General features: G+C 46.0%; 1 protein-coding gene across 4 annotated transcripts in view; it reads left to right on the top strand.

Annotated features, from left to right (window-relative positions):
* APLP2 (amyloid beta precursor like protein 2) overlaps positions 1-19,005 on the top strand; it is an 84,467-nt gene extending 65,462 nt beyond the window's left edge. For 2 of the 4 annotated variants that reach the window (XM_077756535.1, XM_077756532.1), the window contains 11 exons: positions 238-368; positions 1,474-1,548; positions 2,737-2,895; positions 3,994-4,122; positions 7,701-7,800; positions 9,307-9,459; positions 11,044-11,079; positions 14,131-14,216; positions 15,606-15,680; positions 16,030-16,185; positions 17,517-19,005. In XM_077756535.1, the coding sequence (XP_077612661.1) occupies positions 238-368; positions 1,474-1,548; positions 2,737-2,895; positions 3,994-4,122; positions 7,701-7,800; positions 9,307-9,459; positions 11,044-11,079; positions 14,131-14,216; positions 15,606-15,680; positions 16,030-16,185; positions 17,517-17,618 (1,202 nt within the window). In that variant the 3' untranslated portion in view covers positions 17,619-19,005. The remainder of the gene's footprint in view (positions 1-237; positions 369-1,473; positions 1,549-2,736; positions 2,896-3,993; positions 4,123-7,700; positions 7,801-9,306; positions 9,460-11,043; positions 11,080-14,130; positions 14,217-15,605; positions 15,681-16,029; positions 16,186-17,516) is intronic. The other 2 variants (XM_077756536.1, XM_077756533.1) reach the window with 1 other exon arrangement.
* The last annotated feature ends 3,351 nt before the right edge of the window (positions 19,006-22,356 follow it).

The raw sequence follows: 22,356 nt of genomic DNA, 5'->3' as shown, positions 1-22,356 counted from the left end.
CCAAGGACAGCAGGGGCCAGGGACTGGCCTGGTGGCTGAGAGTCACAGAAGGAAGGGGGTGCAGTACACTTTAACCAAGTGGAGTCTTGGCAGGCAGGAGCACCTTGTACCATGAGCGTGGTGTGAGACGAACTAGTCCTTTCTGCAAATCCTGAGCTTGATTTCCTTCCTAGAGCACAATGTACTTTCAACATTGGGCCTGGCCCTCAAAGGGAACCCCCTCTGATTTTGTTCCAGTTCCCCCAACTCCTCTGCCAACCAATGATGTTGATGTGTATTTCGAGACCTCTGCAGATGATAACGAGCATGCTCGCTTCCAGAAGGCTAAGGAGCAGCTGGAAATACGGCACCGCAACCGCATGGACAGGGTAAACCTCGGCGCTCCCCTTCTGTTCCAGGTGTTTTGCACTGGGTAGTAGGGTTTTCTTAGTGGAAGAAGAGGGACACCACCCCCCCCAGATGGTCACGCTGTGTTATGACAGGTGAAGTGTGAGTAAAAGCAGGGCTCCCTTCTGGGTGTGACTAGCCCCTCCCCCTGCCCCACCCCCATCTCATAATATAATTAGCCTCTGAGTGCTCTGCGGAGCAGTTCCTGTAACCATTATGTTCTTGTTATTTTTCTTTGCTATTAACTAGCTTTTAAGAAAATTTTCTTCTGAGGAGGGAAACTTTATATCTTTGTTGTAAATAGAAAGCTAGTATCATTTGCCGTTTAGAACAAAGTAACTGTAAGAATATATTAGATGAAAGCAAACCTGTATTAATATATTCTAGCTTAGATACTGTTGTCTGCTGAAAGTTCTGAGTCTCAAGACTTTCCTTTTTTTAAGATTTTATTTTTAAGTAGTCTCTACACCCAGTGTTGGGCTTGAATTTACAACCTTGAGATCAAGAGTCACACGCTCCACTGACTGAGCCAGCCAGGCGCCCCTTGGGATGCTTTCTTAAAAAAGTTAGAAGTGTTAGAGCAACATGAGCACCGCAGTGCAGCTTTCTCCTAGTTACTGAGAAAGATTGAAAGAAAATTGAAAAGCATTTGTTAGGTCTGAATACAACTAAAATCTCACACATTACATGTGCTGGGCTTACGCTTCTGGAAATATTTGTTGACTTCATTTCATCCACAACAGTTCAGAGAAGTAGGTATTAAACATGCCCCCACCCCCTTTTTTTATGTATGTGTGAGGAGACTAAGGCACAGAGACTTTTAAATAATAACTTGCCCAAGGTTATAGAACAAGGAGGTCATGGAATTGACCTTGTTTGTTTGTTGACCGTTGGAGTCCAGGACCTTCTGAGATGGTACTTCTGCGAACAAGCTAAAACTACCCTGAGCTCGTGAGGGGTCATATGAGGCGATTTCCTTTTGCACGGTTTCCTACATTAGATTTCAGGGCCTGGCGGTATTTTTAGAAAATGGGATTGTTTCAGAGATGAAGTCTCTGATGATCATGGCTTTGACCTTTGTTCTAGGTAAAGAAAGAATGGGAAGAGGCTGAACTTCAGGCCAAGAACCTCCCAAAAGCAGAGCGGCAGACTCTCATTCAGGTAAGATGGGTTTTCCAGGGACACAGCCTCCAGCCTGGTCCTCTAAGGTCCAGTCAGAGCCACAGCCCCGGAAATTAGCATTTGACACCTTCTTTTAATTGAGAGCTTATGTTACAGGAAGTTTTAACTGGCTTGCCTTTTTCTTTCCCCCTACCTCTCAACTAGCATTCTCTAGAATTGATCACCAATGGTACAAGGAAAGCAAACCAACCAGAATGTACCTAATTCATGCCAGCAAGCAAACCTTAGCTGGCTGTGTTTGTTAATTCTGCTCTCCTCAGTTCATCTTCGTTCTTAGGCTGTGATTTGTTTTTCAGCAGTTTTGAAAATTTTTTTTTTTTTTTTTTTTGCAGACTTCTTGAAAAGTCAAAAGCCAGACAGTAAAACACTATGATACCAGTTCATCTCAGACTTTGCAAGAATGTAACATTAGAATCAGCAACAGCTGCACCCCACCTTGAATAGAAGAGCGTGTTGTTAGGAATAGGGATAGCAATTTATAAGACTGATTAGCGTTTCATAAAGCTGATTGCATTTTAAATCAGTTTGTGTTTATGATGAACTGAAATCTTTCTTCTCAGGATGTTAACACTCTGTTGGAACACCTTTTCTTTCTTAGCAGTCGTCAAGAAAATCTTAAGAGTGTTCATTTCTACGTAGCCAATGCATCCTATGCAGGGAAATTTAGTTCCACAGCCTTAAACTTTACCTTTCGGCCTGGCCAGGTATTTCACAGATAATTTGCCCTTCAGGACATCAGTGTGGATGACTCAGCATAACCCACCACATTACTGGGATAGATTTCAAAATATAGCTCCTGTTGGTCTGTGTCTCCAGATTTGGAACTGGGGCACCTTTGCCACAATTTGGAAAGGGCAACATTCCTTCTTGTGCAGGGCACATGGAGAAACCTTGCATTGGGCTTGCTACACTAGGGATTTCAGTGACAAAGTGCTAAGAAGTCCCCTGCCCCTCAGACTTAACATGCTGTCATTAGATAAGGCAGTACTTTTCCTGACAGCAATCAGATAAAGTGTATTTCCATCTTACCCTTGCTTCTGCTCTTCTGGACCTGTTACCGGCTCGCACAGGCTCTGGGCGAGGAGGCACAGTACTGGGGTATTGCTGTGTGTGCGCTTAGACTTCCTCCAAGTACCATTTCATGTTGTTCCTGCCTTTCTGGTTTAGCACTTCCAAACTATGGTTAAAGCCCTAGAGAAGGAAGCAGCCAGCGAGAAGCAGCAGCTGGTGGAAACCCACCTGGCTCGCGTAGAAGCTATGCTGAATGACCGCCGTCGCATGGCTCTGGAGAATTACCTGGCTGCCTTGCAGTCCGACCCACCACGGGTGAGTGATGTGCAGAGCCCATTCACAGAGAAACGGTCCCCTCAATGTCACCTCCTCTAAAGTGGTGTATGTGTAGAACGTGTATGATGACACAGAGGTCAAAAAAATTACATATTTATGATGAGTTCTGGCAAGGGAAGAGAAGGTAAGGAAAGAAGAGGAGGGGAGAAAGGTGTCATGTTCTAGTATGTTCTTATGTCATCTTAGCATTACACTTTATGCTTTCATATGCCACCTGTGATCTGGAAGTGTCTTACCCTGGGAAAGCATACCCTGAGGATATTGGTTGGTAGTTACTCAATTACTGAATTTTTGTAGTAGCTTTACTTTTTTTTTAACGTTCATTTTTGAGAGAGACAGTCAGAGAGACAGATTGTGAGCTGGGGAGGGGCAAAGAGAGAGGGAGACACAGAATCCAAAGCAGGCTCCAGTCTCCGAGCTGTCCGCATAGAGTCTGATGCCGTGCTTGAACTCACGAGCTGAGCCATGAGATCACGACCTGAGCTGAAGTCCGACGGTTAACCAACTGGGCCACCCAGGCGCCCCTTTGTAGTAGCTTTGCTTCAAAGAATAAAAACATGGCTTTTGAATAGGCTCTGTTGTAATAAGATTATGAAGAAAAGGGTAAAGGGGCTTATATCGAAGCCCTTTATGCTAGTGATCTCACACTTCATCTTTCTCTCTAACCTACCTTACTTTTGGGGGATGGAAAGTACTGGAAAGAAGGATATTGGTATCCTTCTTAGTGAGCAAGCAAAGTCTTCTCTGGGTGATACAGGGACTGTCTACCGTGTAATTAAGGTGTTGGACCCTGAGCTCAGGAAAGAGGACAGACCAAGGAGGCCAACGGCCTGGAGATCCTGGAAAATACTGTTCCTTGAGGAGCCAAATAACTTTGCAACTTAGTTTTTGGTACGTTATGTAGAAAGGTAGTTTCTTCTTACTTGGGAAGCTTAAAAGCTTTAAAAAGCACAGCTTTCCTTTTTCGTGCCTGGCTGACCTTTACATTCTTGGGTGAGTTTTTTTTTTTAAGCTGTGCTTTGCTGCCTATTTTCAGTTCTGTAGTATCTGTACTCAAACTACTGTTCTCTCTTGCAGCCTCATCGCGTCCTGCAGGCCTTGAGACGTTACGTCCGTGCTGAGAACAAAGATCGCCTGCACACCATCCGTCACTACCAGCATGTGTTGGCTGTTGACCCAGAAAAGGCAGCCCAGATGAAATCCCAGGTACGCTAGACATTGTCGAAATTCCGGCAGGAGACGATCTCCAATGGGGAGGCGCTGCTTTGACCACTGGTCGGGCAGCACCGATAGTTGTGCTTGGAAAGTGACAAATGGTTATTAGATTATTAGCTTACAAGAGTTGGTTTTTGCAGAGATACAGTTTTTAAAATCTCTTTTCCATACTGTCTTAAGTCCTTTCTCCTTAAAGAGTTTCTGAAAGTTTAGGAATGAATGACTGTATTGAAGAGATAAGTCCATTTATTAATCTTTTTTTTTTAAATCTGTTTATTTCTGATGTAGGGTACCACCAGAATTAATATTTGAAATCTTTTTCTAGACAACTGTATCAAGCAGTTCTTAAAAATTGGTGTCATTTGTACATTAGTTTTAGTTTAGATGGGTGCTGGTTTTGTCTCGTGGAGGGTCCAGCTTTCCTTCGCAGTCACCTGCAAGAGGTTCGTCTGGACCCTCTTTCTCATTTCGGTAATGTCCACGTGTTAACTCGCGTTTTACTCTCCTGTATTTGTACATAAGCCACCTGCCTGCAGGATTGCTGGCTTCCTTGTAAACCAGCAAGTCTAATAGCTTAGCCCGTTGGGTTTTTTTTTTTAGAGGGCCTTGTGAAGACACGATTGATCTTATTTTCTTTCCTTTCATTTTTTAAACTTAGCGCTGTGCTGACGGTCCCGTGTCTGTGGGATGCACTTGCCCATGGATACCTGCGCATCCCCCCAGGGACCCCCCTCCCAGCCTCTTGCTGAGTGTGTACGAGGCCTGTGAGGCAGCCTGCCCAGAAGTCCTAGGAGTCTTGCCACTGGAGTGGTTGAGAAGTCTGTGGTTCTTCTCCCTTGGTTGAGAAGTTCGTGTGCCTAGTGTCTACATGCCAGACCCCACTAGCATCTGACCTTGCAAAGCTGGATCCCTTGTGTCCCCTTGAGCAGTTCACAGTCAGCATGGAATTAATTACTGTAAAGATGAAAAATAACTATCCTTAAACATAGAGTTGACTCGAGTCGTTGGGCACTTGGGGGGAATGAGTGAGAGAATGGGGACAGGGATGCTGTGGGGGCCCTGGGAGGCATCTGGGGCAGGGGCCTGGAGCTCAAGGCTTTGCTTGCATTAAGCTGGCTGCAGTAGAGGAGAAGGCAAAAGGCCAAGTCCTAGCATGGCTTCCAGGAGGTGTAAGCAGAGAAATGCATCCATCTTGACAGAGGCTTGATTTCTCAGGTCTCCTTGGTTTGGGAGGGTGGAAATAAGAGACCTTTGTTCATTTTTTTGGGTGGAAAAACTAGACTATCATGTAGTATTTTACAGAAAAAGAGCCATTTTTATATGGTGAGACTAGAAGGAAAGGACTAGGGAATGAGTAGTGTGCCAGCAAGATCACATAGTGCCCCACCAGATGGCACAGGAAGTGGAACTCTCCCCCGTTCCTCGCAGACCTCAGGGGGGAACCAGCTCTCCTGTGTGATAGTCACTCTGTGCTCTTAGTCCTTAGTTCTGGTGAACCTTGGCTGCCGACTTACATGAACTTTTGCATGGTCTCTTTGTGTTAATCTACACTCTAGAAAATGCTGAATATGTTTAGCCTATTGTAACGCGCGCATTTGGTCTGGGATGTGAGTAGGATGGTGCTCTTACCCCTCATGTGAGCTCACAGCTCACCATGAGGACACTGCTGTCCAGACCCCCTGTGGTCTAGTTCTCCTGTGGGCATAGGAACCGTCCTCAGTCAAGGGGTCCTTAATTCATCTGAAGTATGACAATGTCAACACACACCAGGACTGTGGGTGGTGCATTTTCTGTTTCCATTTGCATTTTTTCTCTAAGGCACATATTACTCTTGTGCTTTCCCATCAATTTCCTTGATTGAAAGAATGGCAAATATAAAATTAAATTGCTTTCATCCCTGCTTTTAAAGGTCAGAGAGACATCAATCTACAATAAAAGCATCTTTCCATTTAATTTTTTTTTCCATTTTGACCATGTTAAATGGCTTCAAGCCCACATAATTAATCCACTGGGTTAGAGCACCCTCTTTAGGACAAGCATGGGAAGTGCAGGTGTGACCAGCTAGGCATAACCGTCCTGAGTTGGCTTGCGTGAGCTACAGCAGCATGCCTCACTGTGGCCTTGGGGTGGATGTTAGCCCACATCACCTTTGATTTCTACCCAAAAGCTTCAGAAGTAAATGGCCAGTTTTGATGGCTCCCCCCCCCCCCCTTTTCTAAAAGCATGAACAATCTGGGATTGTTGCATTCAGAAAAGGTAGTGAACCGTGGAAGATGGATGGTAAATGAGTCTTTATCACCCCTTAAAATCAGGCTTACTTATACCTCAGTGTAAAGTTGTGAAGAAATAACTACTTTAGTTAAATATGAATAAATTAGTTCTGTTATTCACCACGATAATCATTTCAAGCAATTCCCTCACTAAGCAAAATCCATGAATGGCTCCCTCTCCATTGCCAGTCTGCTTTTAGCCAGTGATTTCATTCTCTTTTTACCCCATCTAATTTGACCAGTGGTAAAAATTGACTCTTTCACTCAGCAAAACCTTACCTAGTGTCTCTCATTGTACAAATTAGGGTTCTTTTGGTGTGCCTGGGTGGCTCTGTCAGTTACGTGTCTGACTTCAGCTCAGGTCATGATCTCACGGCTCATGAGTTTGAGCCCTGCACCAGGCTCTGTGCTGACAGCTCAGAACCTGGATCCTGCTTCGGATTCTGTGTCTGCCTCTCTCTACTCCTCCCCTGCTCATGCTCTCCAAAATGAATAAACATTTAAAAAACTAAATCAGGGTTCTTTTAAGCTGAATTAGTACAGTTAGTAAGTACCTCTTATAAAAACCAAGTGAATTACTGCCTAGTGAAAGTTTTTAAATTAAATAAAATTTTCTTTTTAACTCCAAGCACTCTCTGGATAAAGTCTCAGATCACCAAGGGGTATTACAGTCTGAACATATTCCCGTAGAGCAGCCCCCTATCATTGGAGGCTTTGCTCTCCACAGTTAGCCGTAGCCCGGGAGCGAATGATCTTCTGATGTATCATCAGGAGGTCAGTGGTAGCCTACCTTTAGGTCACAGTGCCTACATCATTCATCTTGCCTCACATAGGCATTTTATCATCTCACATTATCACAAGAAGAAGGGTAAATACTGTATAAGAAGATATTTTGAGAGACTGAGACCCCATTAAGTAACTTTTACTACAGTATAATTGTCCCGTTTTGTTATTAGTTATTGTTAATCTCCTAACTTTGCCTAATTTATAAGTTGAGCTTTATTGTAAGGGAAAAAACTGCAGTATGTGTGGGGCTCAGTACGGTCTGCAGTTGCAGGCATCCAGTGGAGGGCTTGGAACATACCCTCCACAGATAAGGGGGGCTGTTCTACTTCAGTGGTCAGTAAATAAGGGTGGGGATTAATGCATTTCTTCTGCCCAGCTGCTTTGCTGGACTCTGCAGAGAATATACTTTTTCTGCTGATCTTTGTGGAAGTGTGTGCATGTGTCCTGTCTGTAAGTTTCATCCTGGCCTGGCTCTGTCGGTAACGAGGCCTCTCCACCATACTGTACTTCCAGGTGATGACACATCTCCATGTGATTGAAGAGAGAAGGAACCAAAGCCTCTCACTGCTCTACAAAGTACCTTACGTAGCCCAGGAAATCCAAGAGGAAATCGGTGGGTGCTGTGTTTGTACCGAGGTCCGGGGGAGACTGGCCGAGCTCAGGGGTGGCAGCTGTACAAGGTTAGAGAACTAGGGCCGGCCAGGGCCAGGAAGCTGGGCGGTAGCACGCTGGGCTTTAGGTCTGGAATTCACTGGGGCTTAGGTGGCAAGGTCAAGGAGTAACCCAGGACAGATGTCCTGGCGGTGAGCCACAGAGTGATCCTTGAGTTTCTTAACCACCGGAAGGGTAACATCGAGGGTGTGAAATTGCAAAGACCAGGAGAGCTTCCTGTTGCCCTTTTCCCCGTTAATTGCTGATGCATCTCAAGGCACCTATTTTACACACATTCTCACTTCCTCTCTCCCCCCTCGTCTTCATCTTGGTTTATTTGGCAAATATTTATTGTGTCTACTGTGTGTCACAGAGGTAAAATGGTGCATGAGCAGACCGTATATCCTGGAGGTCACGTTATAGTAAGAGACAGACCAGAAAACGAGAAGGAGTGCCATGTGGGGGCGTAAAATAGTGTGGAATGCTGGAGAGTGGCTGGGTGGTCAGGGGGTTTGTCTTGGGCTCAGTCACCTAAGACCCTCATGACAAGAAGCAGCCATCCATGCAAAGACCACAGGGGGAAAAACGTTGTTAGCAGAGGAAATGACTACTTCAGAGGCCTGAAGTTTAAGTCCAGTGTGGACACATTTGAGTAGATCAGTGTGGCTAGACCTAGGGAGGGAGAGACAGGGCCAAAAAAGTTGGCAGAGGCCAATTTGTTCAGAGATTTTAGCAAAATCCAGGAGTTTGGGTTTTATTGTAGGATAAATAGAAAGCTGTTAGAGCATTTTAAACTAGGGAGTGACCAGATCTGGATTATGCTTTTAAAAAGAACGCGAATTTAAAAAAAGAATTACTTGGCTGCTACGTGCTATTAAAATTAGAAACCTGCCAGGAAGCAATTGTAAAAATCCAAGCGACAAATGCTGGTCATGGCACTGAGATGATAATGGAGGAAATAAAAAGATGTGGGGGCTTTCGGGTGCGTGGCGGAGGAAGGGCGAACGGTGCGCTGCTGGGCTGGATGCCGGAGGTGAGTGACAGGAAGGCATCGAGGGTAGTGCCCAGCCTGCCATGGTCAGCAGCTGAGTGGATGGTGATGCCGCACTTTACTGAGGAAAAGCGTATTCGTTGTACGCGATAAAATAGAAGTTGGGCATTAAGTAGGGGTGTAAAGGGGGCTGTTCAGTGAGTCGGGGGTCGTGATCTATGGAGCGTATTTAAAACTGTGCCATTGGATGAAACCACTGAAGCAGAGTGAGTTGATAAAGAAGAGGAGTGCCCGGGACAGGGTGCTGGGGTTCCGCGGTGCTACAGGATCAGGGGTGCAGGCAGGAGGGCGTCGTCCACTGCGAGCTGGCGAGATGCTCCCCTCAGCAGATCCCAAGTTCCATAATGCTATGAATCCGCCTGTTCAGACTAGCGGTCCCTCTGAAAGCCGGTTCCCTGCCGTGCCTCTCTTTGTCAGACGAGCTACTTCAAGAACAGCGGGCGGACATGGACCAGTTCACGGCCTCTATCTCGGAAACCCCCATGGACGTCCGGGTGAGCTCCGAGGAGAGTGATGAGATCACGCCATTCCACCCTTTCCATCCTTTCCCGTCCTTACCTGAGAACGAAGGTGTGTATGATTGACAGCACGGCTTCTCGGTGGGTCTGGGGGTGGGGGTGGGCTGGTGGCCTGGGTTAGAAAGTTGAGGGTAGAATTTTGAACCTGGGTTGTGTCAGGGAGGCTATTTTCCTGGTGACAGTTGGGCACGGAGATGGAGACTGGATTCACTGAGCACCTACTACATGCAGGCACCTTGCTGGGTGCCTTCAGATCATTAGCTTCAGTATCACCGTGAGGTTAGTACTATTTCTCCCACTTTATAGATGGTTTGCTGAACCCCTCTGGGTTTTTTTTCCTCTCTTTTTTCTGGTCCTGTCAGCTGCCTCCAGAGTGTGTGACGTCTTGCACGTGGAAGTCACTCTGCTACTTAAAGAGCACTTTCGTGTTATATTAGGTCATTAGCTTTTCATAATAAGCCAGGGAGCAGGCAGTGGAGAGGCTACAGAGGTGACTTTTCAAGGTGACACCTCTGGTGCCAGGGGACTAAGAAGCCAATGTCCCTCTGACTCCCTATCTTTCATGCGTTCTTCTATTCCCTTGCTGGTTCTTGATGTTTAAAAGGATCTTTAAAAGCTGTGGGTCTGCACCAGAAATAAACAAGCTGCTAAGCTCGGTGCCCTGAGACCAGGCTGTGGAATCAGTTTCTATTTATTTGTCTGCTGCTATTGCTGCTGATGGTGGTGATGATAAAAATAGTGGCCACAGCTATAGAGTCCTTATCATTATGCCAGCTTTAGCTAAGCGCTGTGCTCGGATGCTCTCATTTAATTCTCAAAATAGCCCTCTTAGGTAGGTACTGGGAGTGTCCTCATCTGGGGATTCCAGGATTTAAAGAGGTTAAGTGCCTGCCCAGGCTCACCTAGCCTGTGGGTGGAGAGGAAGGATCTGAACCCAAGCTGATGTGGTCCTGCAGTCCTGGGTCCTGTCGCCTACCCCCGATCAGATGTAGCAGTGCCGGGACGGAGACCCAAAGAAGGTGCTAAATGGGGAGGTTGGGGGACATCCATCCTGCTCAGCCTTCAGACTCAAACCGAATCCCTTCTGCACAAGTTACCCCAAAGGTACCAACTTACACGGTTGACCCTGCAGTAGTAAAACAGAATATGAGAAAGGAGCCAGAGAAGTAAAGAGACCCCACTTCGTTCCTAAAACCTGCACTTACAAATCCCATGCTTGCGTGGGCCTGTAGAGCGGCCGTGCTTATGTATCCTGTTTTGGGGTGAGGGCATCTCAGGCAGGTCTGCACTAGAACCCGGTCTCCTTGTCAGAAAACCACAATCGATACTGACTGTATTTTTGTTATTTTCTAAGAAAAATAACTTTGTGGGCTAAGCTAAATAATTTGGGAATCTGCCCGAATGTTTTCCCAAAGACCCAAGACAGACTTACTTCTTTCTCTCCTACCCTCCAGTCATACGGTGTGGCTCTTAGCTGCTGGTTTGTTTATGGGATATTTCAGGCATGTTTTTAAGGAAGAATACTTTTTATTTACGTTATAGAGAATTCTAAGATAGCAATTTTGAAAGAAGCCATTTTCTTTCTTAATCTCCTTTTTGTGCTATTTTTTTGTTTTATTGTTTTCCTTTCTGCTAGACACTCAGCCGGAGTTGTACCATCCAATGAAAAAAGGTTGGTCTGTCAAAGATGTTCCCTTTAAGACCTCCATTCCTCTGTACTTCCCCCGTGTGTCGGGAGGTTCATTTTCTGTTTCATACCATCACCTGAGATTTTTCCACTTCATTTCTCGAGTTGTGGCTGTGAGGGGAGCCAGAGTTGCCCTGGGGCCAGCGCTTAGAACCCAGTGTCCGTGGTACTGGTTACAGGGTGCCCGTCCTCAACTTCCTTTCTGGATGTCCAGGGAATACAGAGTAACCAAAACAGATATTTTTATGAAACAGTTCATCTGGGTAGATTTGTTTTTTTAAGTTCAGTTATTTTGAGAGAGCAAGAGAGCGTGAATTGGGGGAGGGGCAGAGAGTGAGACTCTGAATGAAGCTGGCTTTGCGCCCATCTCACAGCGCAAGATCATGACCTGAACTGAAACCAAGAGTCAGACGCTTCACTGACTGAATGACCCAGGCACCCCTCATCTGGTTAGATTTTTATACGTATGTCCAACTTAAACAGGTTGGTTGGAATTGCTAGTATATTTGAAAATATACTTAATTTAGGGGGCAGGTGGAGAGTCGATTTCTTTTGCCTCTTTCCCCCCACCTCTGCTGCTCCTACTACATCTTGCCCTTTCCTTTTAACTGTGCCCGGCCCTGTGTCTGTGCCCACCTGTCTGTTACCACTAGTCTCCGTCCTGAGTTTAGCATTCCTCAAACACTTAGAAGCTGATGGATGGAACAGGTTGTGACAAGTGGACTCCTGTGTGGTAGTGAGTGTCCAAGCTTCAGAACAGGCTGGGACCTGGCACCACACTGAGTGCCTCACGTACGTGGCCTCACTTCTTGCGCTGCGCGCACCTGCTGGCTGGGGCTTCAGCTGTCTCTGACAGATTAGGTGGTTGAAAAAGCCTCAGACTGTATGATTCGCTCAGAGTCCTGACTGTAAGAAGTGGAGGAATCCAAACTTAAACCCAGTTCCTTTGTCTTCAGAGCCTGTGCAATTTCTGTTGCATAAAAGGCCGCTACATTTCCCCAGCTTGTTGGGTGGTCCGTGGCCCCGGGGTCATTGTGAATAAGTGCATATGTTTCATGTTCTTAGTGTGTGTTGTTACGAGCCCACTGGCTTTGGCCGGCTATGGATGCACCAGGCTGTGTTCTCTAAGAATTTGATGTTGTTTGTGCCATGGCTTTTTCTCAGAACTGAAGAGTGCCATTTCAACCTTACAAAAATCACTTCTACGTTAAATGCTTGGTTTTGTTCTATTTGGATATGCCTCTTCTCGGAGGTGACTCTGAACAGTGCATCTTAGATATTTATAAAGACGAATCTCCTAGAAGTTTACCTGGGTTTCGCCCACATACTTCAATTGTTATTAGTTGGAATAATTTAAACATTAACTTTTGTTCTCTAACGTCACTTGATTATGCCTTTTTTTTAAGAGCCAAGGTGATTTTGGTCAGTGTTTAAGAGAACACGTGAGTTATACCACCAAAGGAGTATCGGAACAGTTTAGACTCGTCATAGGACTTTAAATTAGTTGGTTCAGTGCCGTGTTATTTTTCATGTAGGAATCTATGCCCTCTGACCTTACAAATCCAGAGGAGGAGAGAGAAAGTGATGGAAGGGATAGAATTTACTATGTTGCTCATCCACAACATTGCTGAGACGGCACCTTGCCAGGTTCTTCTTTCTCAGTCGGAGTGCACTGTTGCTGTTTAAGTGGCATTTTGAGACTATAAAAGTCAGCCCTGATTTAACTTCCCCTAGAATCAAGTTGGGAAATTCCTCTTGAGGATGAAAGCTTGAGGAAAAACCAGCATTATTTTGGGCTGCCTTCCGATGAGCGAACGCATTAGCTAGCCCGCACATTCCGCACCCGCAGTAGCTGTTACTGATGGCTGTGTGTCAACAACGAGCCTGGTCGTGAGCTGGAAGGCTTTGTTCTGTTGGGTCCTGGTGTCCTGGGCTCGCAAGCCCAGGGACAGCAGTGCTTGGCATATACTCATGTTTCAGTCCTACTCATATGCAGGTGATCACCTTAGAATGAGGAGTGTGCCGTCCGGTTGCTCTGTTTATAAAAGGTTCAAAGTGTGGACATTTATATAGAACTGTGTATCTTAACTATTAACAAAAAGCTTATAGGGTTGGTAGAAAGCACATGGTTTTTGAAACTAAAAATAAAGAGGATTGCTCTGCAGTTTTCCTCTGCCTGGATTCGTGCTGGGTTCAGTCGAGCCGCATCTTTGGATGCTGTCATTTGGAGTGCCACACACAAGTGACGTGGGCTCAGGCGATGTCTGACCTTGACAAGAGGAGTGTGGCTAGCCTTGCTCCCTTTATAGAAAGGAACCTTCCACCCTCATGTTCGAATTCTCCCTGTCTGTGGAACGCCTCCTTCCTGCTCATTCTCGAATCACTGCTGAAGATGTGACATCTGTGATCCAGGCCCGCAGAGGGTTGCAGGCTAGAGGGAGACACAGAAGAAAATGAAGATAAACAGTGATTTCAAGTGCTGTGAGCTGGGAATGTCTCCCAAGAGAAGCCGCAGCTTGAAGGACAACTAGGAAGAGTTGGATGTCAGGGTATTTTAGGCAAAAAGAATTGCCTGTGGGATAAAACATGAGGCTTGAGGCAAATGTGCAGATTCATTGCCGGCGTGATGGTTTTTCCACCCAAAGGGAGCCCAGGGTGCTGAAGGAGCAGGCTGTGGGCTCAGAGGTGCTCGGTAATATCACATGGGGATATTCCCTGTTTTTCTGTGCTAGAATGCCTCTGGACTCCACTTCTGCTTATCTTACAATGAACATTCTCTTCTGAAGGCTAGCATTGCATTTTTCCAAGTTGGGTATTAAGTAAGCACTCTCTCTTCCTCCATTAAACCCATCGGTCCTCTGAAAAATGCCTGTACCATTCATCCTTATAGAGCACAGTGCATCCTTAAAAATGGGAACAAAGTAGCATATCATGTAGGACCGGGGGAGGCAGTCAGTGAGGGCTCCTGCTTCTGTGAGGTTAGCACGCGATCCGTCCACCCTGGGAAACACTCAGCTGTGATCTCTCTCCACACAGGATCTGGAGTGGGAGAGCAGGACGGAGGACTGATCGGTGCTGAGGAGAAAGTGATTAACAGTAAGAATAAAGTGGATGAAAATATGGTGAGCCATTTCTCCCCTCCGCTGTGCCCTGTTTTAATTTTGAGACTAATTAGAGTGAGTGGCATTGTTGTAGACACTTTCCAGATGAACCTCCCATGTGTGAGCTTCCATGTGGGAGAAGATGGGTGGGCTCCAACTGCCCCCGCAAATCCGTTGTATTCCTTAGCATCTGGGTAGGAGAAGGAATAAAGAATTATTTTTCAGCCATAGCTGTCTCCTTGTGCCACACAGTAGGGGAAATATATTTGCAACTAAAGACATGAATAAAATACGAGAGGCCATTTTCAAGTGAGTATAGAGATTTAATAACTTGTAAATGGAATAGAGTCAGGTTTGGTTCTTACATTGCCTCTGATTTATACATATTATTAGTTTTCATCATTTTCTATCACTGACATTTCTGGATTATCCTCAGCTGAGGGTTTTTTTTTTTTTTAATGTTTATTTTAGAGAGAGAGAGTGAGCAAGCATGAGTGAGCAGGGGAAGGGCACAGGAGTGAGACAGAGAATCTGAAGCAGCTCCAGGCTCTGAGCTGTCAGCACAGAGCCCAATGCGGGGCTCGAACTCGCGAACCGTGAAATCATGACCTGAGCCTAAGTCGGACGCTTACACAACTGAGACACCCAGTCGCCCCGATATACATATTTTTTTTTAAATGTTTTATTTATTTCTAGGAGAGAGAGAGAGACAGCGTGAGCAGGAGAGGGTCAGAGAGAGAGGGAGTGACAGACTCTGAAACAGGCTCCAGGCTCTGGGCTGGCAGTCAGCACAGAGCCCGACGCGGGGCTCGAACTCACGAACCGCGAGATCATGACCTAAGCGAAAGTCGGACGCTTAACCGACTAAGCCACCCAGGCGCCCCTATATTTTTTAAATTGTTTTTAATGTTTGTTTATTTTTGAGAGAGAGACAGATTGTGAACAAGGCAGGGTCAGAGAGAGGGAGACAGAGAATCTGAAGCAGGTTCAAGGCTCTGAGCTGACAGCAGAGAGCCCGACATGAGGCTTGAACTCATGAATCACGAGATCATGACTTGAGCTGAAGTCAAATACCTAGCTGAATGACCCACCCCGGCACCCCCTGAGTTTGATACTTAAAGGTGACTTCTTGGTAATTTATCCTGTAATGTGTCTCCATAACGGTTACCTAAAGGACAAAGCAAGTGGAAACACTTAGGGAACCAGCGGCAACACAGTAACTTGTGTGCACACTTGCTTCTTCAGGGGTTTGGTGAGTGGATTTGCAAGAACGTGACAGAACTGCTTGGTTAGTGGGTGTCCTCAGGTATCTGCCTCCCTCCACCAAATAAGCAGAGGAGAAGAGAAGCAGTTCCATTTATACTGAATGTCCCCTCCCACCCAGTTGCTGATATTCCCATACCATTCCAGGTCATCGACGAGACCCTGGATGTTAAGGAAATGATCTTCAACGCCGAGAGGGTTGGTGGCCTGGAGACAGAGCCGGTATGTATTCAGTCCCGGAACCTAAAGGCCAGGTTTCCTGTGGGTCTCGGCTGCTTCTCTCGTGTCTTCTCATTTCCAGTGGAAGGTAGAAAGATGCCCGTTGTCTCACGTTCTCAAAGGCCCCCAGCCCCACCTTTCCATATTTTTGGGTAAGAAAGCTAAAGTTAGGATCTCCGTGGAGATTAGGAAAAGTGGGAGTTCTCCTTGCAGGGACAGTTCCCTGGAAAGCAGCATCTCGGAGCTGCCTCGGTGTCGGGGTCATGACTGCAGGAGCCTGGCCACCCGCCTGCCATCTTTCACATTGTGCAAATGGTCACTGAGACTTGTCGCACACCTGTCTTTATTGTAGGAAGCCGTGGGACCACTGCGGGAGGATTTCAGTCTGAGCAGCAGTGCCCTCATCGGGCTCTTGGTCATCGCGGTGGCCATCGCCACAGTCATAGTCATCAGCCTGGTGATGCTGAGGAAGAGACAGTATGGCACCATCAGCCACGGGATTGTGGAGGTGAGTAGCGCGGCTGTCTTGTGACTTGGCCTGGAGGTGGTGGTGCTTTGCTCTGTGCCGTCAGGGAGGCTTATGGAATTCAGACATCTTAACTGCATGGGCGCTGCACTTCAATCAAATTATTCACTGGATTATTAGATCATGCTTTGGAAATCAGTCCCAACCGAATTATCTTGATCCTATCACAGAGGGCTGTTGCCAGCTCTGACTGTGAGTGTGAGGAAACCATAAGAGTATTTTATGCTGCGGAGGGTGAGAATTTCATGAGTGTTTTCTTCTTTCAGGTATGTTAGATATTTGAGAATGAGGATTGTTGATACTCATGTTTATTTTTGGTTTTGTTACTGTTGTTTTTTTTTTTTTTTTTTTTTTAAGGAGCAACCCAGGTATATGATGGATCAGGCAACCATGGCAGTCATGAATGAATCAAATCTTAAAAATATGAAAAAGGAGTAGTATTTTTTTTTTAACGGGGAAGAAAAGCAACAGGAAATTTAGAGCCAGAGCAGGCTATTTTCTGTTCCGTCTTCTGCTGGTTCATAATTAGAACTGCTTACCACTCATTTTGTGGTGGGGAATAGGAACGGCCAGGGTGCCTTGGTTCCAGAAAATGAATACGATAAAGAATATGGAAAATTGGTTCAGATGTATGCCCACCTCCTGCTGGACACTGACCTCATTGTGGAATTTCATTTTTTTAAAAAATTTTTAAAATGTTTTATTTATTTCTGAGAGAGAGAGAGAGAGAGAGAGAGAGAGAGCGAGCATGAGCAGGGGAGGGTCAGAGAGAGGGAGACACAGAATCTGAAACAGGCTCCAGGCTTCTGAGCTGTCAGCACAGAGCCCAACGCAGAGCTCGAACCCACGAACCGCGAGATCATGACCTGAGCCGAAGTCGGACGCTTACCCAGCTGAGCCGCCCAGGCGCCCCTCGTTGTGGAATTTCAGAGCTGGAAAAGACCCCCGTGGATCTTGGGATCCCAGCTCTTATTTTCTAGGGAACACTCCCCTGGATTGGAGTAGTAAATAGCAGTACTGAGACCTGGTCATCACCATGGTGCTAGCGAATTCAGTTCCCTCTGTTCTCTAAGTCGGACGAAGCTTTTAGGACTTGAGCTTTCAGAAGCTTGCTTTCTTCTTTTCTTTCTCCTCCTCTTGTGTTCCACTCCCCCCTCACCCCCCCAGCTCTTGTCTGGTGTACCCAATGAGAATTGAACACCTGGTGGACTTCACTTCCCAGGGGAGTGCGCAGCCAACAGCTCAGGTCTTCTGGTGTCCTGTGCAGTCCTCTTTGGGTACAGTGCAGTGATATTCCCTCTTCGTTCCTCCAGGTCGACCCAATGCTCACCCCGGAAGAGCGTCACCTGAACAAGATGCAGAACCATGGTTATGAAAACCCGACCTACAAATACCTGGAGCAGATGCAGATTTAAGTGGGAGAAAGCACGTGGCAGCGCCGGCTGGAGGAGGCGCTGCGGGTGGGCCGGCAGGGGTCCCGCGTTTTGGATCAACTACTGGCCCAGCAGTTGCTTCCAGAGGATTCATCTGATGTGCAGACCTTCTGGATCATTAGGACTCTAAAGTACTACTGTAGAATCACAATCTCCATTCTTTTAAATGGGTGAAAAATGTTAATATAACAATATATGATATATAAACCTTAAATGAAAAAATGATCTATTGCAGATATTTGACTGATGTAGTTTTCTTTTTTAAATTAATCAGAAATCCCACTTCTATTGTATTGTCTCACATATGCGCTCTGTAAATGGGAAATGTTGGTTTTCGGTGATAGACTGTACATGCAGGCCGTTCCAGCTACATTGTGTAAATCACTCCTTTAGGCTCATGCACTTGTCCTGGTTTTTATTAGGAAAAAAGAAAATCAAGCTAAGGCAGTCAGTATTCCCTTTTTAAATGAGCTAGTTTTCAGAAAGTTGCCCAGAAACAAAACATAAAAGGGAACCGTAATTGACCATTCAAACATGTCATGATGCCCTCGCAAAATTATTTTAAAGGACCAGTTTCTTGGAAGTCAGGTGTCCCCAGTGCTGGGTACCTTGGTGTCACCAAGGAGGGTAAAAGCATTTGAGCCCCAGCATCTTTTAGCGAGCCTCACATATACAGGTTAGGGCATCCACTACTGCTTTCCTTCTAAATCCAGTTCTTCCACAGAATTTAGCCTGTAGTTTGTATATGACGTTCTTCCACTGTCTGCCGTTACTGACCGTAGCTTTTTACTACTCATTTCCCTGCCAAGTAACGTCCATATGTGCTGTCTTTTCCTCTTTGGACATTTTCCCCGGAAGGCACTGGCCCTCATCCCTCCCCGTTGTTCCTTGACCTCTCTGCCCGCCCTCGCCCGGCACCAGCCTCTCTGCTGTTGGGAGAAGACCACAGGCCCCGGAGGGAAGGTGGGGGGCTTGCTTTGACGTGCAAGGAGGATGTTCCACGTTTTATGCAAAACGCTCTATAGACACCGTGGAAAATTTTGGAGATTGTTCCCTTCACCTGAGTCTTTGTGATGCTTGTATAGTGGATGATGCTCACAGCTTTTTCTTTTTCTTCTGTTCTTCTTTCTTTCCTCCTCCCTCTACCCCCCACCTTTTTTTTTTTTTTTTTTTTTAATTCTGAAGGTTCTGGTAACCTCTGGTGTATTTTTTTTCTATTTCCCTGTGACTTTTTTTTTTTCTTCTTCCTCCCCTTCACCTTATCCACGTGTCTTCCCACTATGCACAGATAAAGTTCACCCACAAACTCCTTAATCTGATCTGTGGAGAATGTACAGTTTAAACACATCAATAAATACTTTAACTTCCACCACGACTCCTTGTTTCATTGGCCCGGTGTCAATCTGTTATGATGGCTTTAACCCTTCTGCTTTCCAGACTCAGGACGTCTTCCCTCCCTAGGGGGCTGCCAGGTGCACGCAGGGGCAGGAATTCCTCTGCTCCAGCAAGTTGGGCTCCTAGGCTTCAATTCCAGTTTTATTTAAAAACTCAGGGAGCCCAGCTGGCTCAGTCAGTAGAGCATGTGGCTCTTGATCTTGGGGTTGTAACTTCGAGCCCCACATTGGGTGTAGAGATAACTTTAAAAAAATAAAATCTTTTAAAAAAACTAAGGGACAATGCCTTCAATCTGAAGGCAGGTATCTTTGATTTTCTCCACTGTATTTTGTTTTCTCAAATGCTAATTTGGTTAAACCTTGTACTTCTTGATGGCTTCCTGTTTGTTTGTTTATTTTTAAGAGAGAGCAGGAGTCGGGGAGAGGGCCAGAGAGAGTTGTAAGCAGGCCTCAGACAGCATGGAGCCTTTGCGGGGCTGAATCCCAAGACCTTGGCATCATGACCTGAGCCGAAACCAGAGTCTGACATTCAACCAGCAGAGCCACCCAGGTGCCCCGATTGCTTCCTCTTTTTTAAAAAAATTCTATTTATGTAGTTTTAGTCTATAATCTGGGTGATTGCTTTATCTTATAGCCTTGTGAATTTTTTAAGTTTAAAATTTCATAGGAGCTGCTTTATTTTATTCTTTGACATCCCTTTTCATGATGACAAATCGTACATCAGAATTTTAAATTTTCTTTAAATTACATTTTCCTTTTGAGCTATTCATTTCCTGTAAGTGTGTAGCAATCATTTATTTGATCGTGGTCAGTTAAAAAGTGTGAGGCACCTGTGTGGCTCAGTCAGTTGAGCATCTGACTCTTGATTTTGACTCAGGTCATGATCCCAGATGTGGGATCAAGCCCTGTGTCGTGCTCTGCACTATGGGGCTCCTGCTTGAGATTCTCTTTCTTCTCCCTTTGCTTTCTCTAACCCTCTTACTCATGTACACGTTCTCTTTCTAGTAGTAAAAAAATAAGAGGGAAAGTTAGTTGAGAGTTATGTACAGCAAAATTTAATTTGAGCTAATATTTATTAATATGAGGCTTTTCGTTTTGGAGTTAGAAAGAATGAGTGGGGCTTGTGTCTGGATTTTCAGAGAAGTAGTTCCAGCCCTGATTTCTGTTTCTTTAATGATGTACCACTAGGAGGTGCTGTTTTCTCATTGAAGGAGGTTTGTTTACCTGCTGTCTGCTTATGGCACTTTGTGTCTGGGGGTGGTTTTCACTAGTGATTTAAGTATTTTTAATGTCCAGCTTCATGTATAAGAGTAAATTCAGGGGCTAATCTTAGTGTCCTCACCACAGCTGATTGTAAGGCCGGTTTAAATACATGGTGCAGTTGAGGTAACATTGCATATGTCTGTATGTAAATGTACATGTATGTACAATGCATGAATCTTGCTTACGGTACTAGAATATAATGAATGTGCACGTTATGAACCTGTGGCCAGGAAACACCACGGAGCAAACCAGTTGAACAGGCTGGTTCTTTGTAACCGTCAGCACTTCCCCATCTGCCTCTTCCTCCTGTGTTGGCCATCATATGGCTACCAGGAGAGCGTGGGGAGGAGAAAGGAAACTTTTAATTTTTAAAGCCAGTTTCTGCTAGAGTGGTCTTGAAAGTGTTGTCACTTGACCTTCTGCCATATCAGCTGGAAAGTGTAGTTTGAGCATTCCTTATCTGGTTCCAAATCGAACAGCCCAGCTCCATTTATTTTAGTGCCTGCCATCTGCTAGCTGCTCTACATGCAGCGTCTCATTTAATTGTCTTAACCTTTACAGCATGAGTGTTCTTATCTTAGAGAAAGCAGAGGTCTTTCGACTGGTAAGGGATGGAGCAGAGATCCAGGCTCAGAGCTGTTCCAGTAGTTCCCTTGTTTGCCATACCTCCGTCCTGGGGGTCACCTCACAGCTGGTACCTGTCAACTAGGACCCATCCAACTGGTCAGCTACTAGGACCTTTATCCATTACCAGCATTCCAGTCAATGGGCCCCAGAGGAGTTTGAGGCTGGTGAAATTGCACTGTTTCCAGTCACCATCCGTGAACCCATACAGGTTCAGTACAGAGGCAGCGAACATGCTGGCAACTGGGCTCACAGGCCTCCCTCACCCTGGATTGGTCTAGATCTGCAGATACGGTAGTTCTAAAGAGTGTTTTTTTCATCTTGAAAGGGAACGCCCACAGCGATGAGGTGTGTGTCCGGCAAGGACTTCCCAGCAGGCCTCACCCTAGACCAGCTCCACTCTGCTCCCTGGTGGCACCGTCCCCTCTTTGGAGACTGAGAGAAACTTACTCATCTCCTGGTATCTGCCTTGGTGACTCAGCTTTGCCTTCTGGGGAATGTGGCCCTGCCCACCTTGCCGTCAGCATTAGGTGCCAGGGCTCTGAGCTGACTGGTGCGAGGCCCTCCTACTTCCCTGTCTGCTCTCAGTTACAAATCGGAGCCCAGCAGCTGAGGTCGGAGCCAGCCCAGGTGACCTGACAATCTCTTGGTTTCACTTGCTGTCACACTGATACTCTTATGCTAGGAGACGTGAATTGGGAGGTCACGAGTCCCTCAGATTTGCATGAAGCCCAGGGGTTCACTCTAAAGGTACGTACTGTCTTAACCTTTACTCCTTAGAAGTGATGGACATGGAGAAAATGAAGAGAAGGAAGTAGAAGGGCCCTCGTGGCTTCTCTCCTTTCACGGTTGAAGCATGGCCACAAGGTCACATGCCAATCAGCGTAGAGCCAAAGTCTGTGGTATGTGCAACAGGTTCTTTATTCTGGGACAAAAGGTAGGGTGGTTCTTCTAAAACAAGATTATTTTGCCTTTATTACTGACGAAAATGGGGTACTTCCAGCTGGGGGTACTTCTGTCTAGCACTCCTTAACTGCAGGCTGTTAGTATGAAACCGCCATGGAGAAACGCAGGTGTCCAGAGGGGACAGGACAAGAGACAGAATTCACAGGTATTTATTTCAGTATCCTTGAAATGGATGGGACATCACTTGAGAAGTCTTCAATAGTTGCATGGCCAAGCTTGCCTAGCTCCAACAACTTCAGATACGGAAGTCAGTGGCTCTTTCTGACCTCCATCAATAAAACATTTTTAGAGGTGCCTGGGTGGCTCAGTCAGTTGGGCATCGTGATCTCATGATCCATAGGTTTGAGTCCCACGTTGGGTTCTGTGCTGACAGCTCAGAGCCTGGAGCCTACTTTGGACTCTGTGTCTGTCTCTCTGCCCCTCCCCGCCTCATGCTCTCTCTCTCTCAAAAATAAACATTAAAAAAAAAATAA

This window comes from Crocuta crocuta, unplaced genomic scaffold, assembly GCF_008692635.1.
Source record: "Crocuta crocuta isolate KB4526 unplaced genomic scaffold, BGI_CrCroc_1.0 scaffold172, whole genome shotgun sequence".
NCBI classification, from domain to species: domain Eukaryota; kingdom Metazoa; phylum Chordata; class Mammalia; order Carnivora; family Hyaenidae; genus Crocuta; species Crocuta crocuta.
The sequence above is the reverse complement of the archived record's forward strand: the minus strand, read 5'-3'. Positions and strand labels throughout refer to the sequence as shown.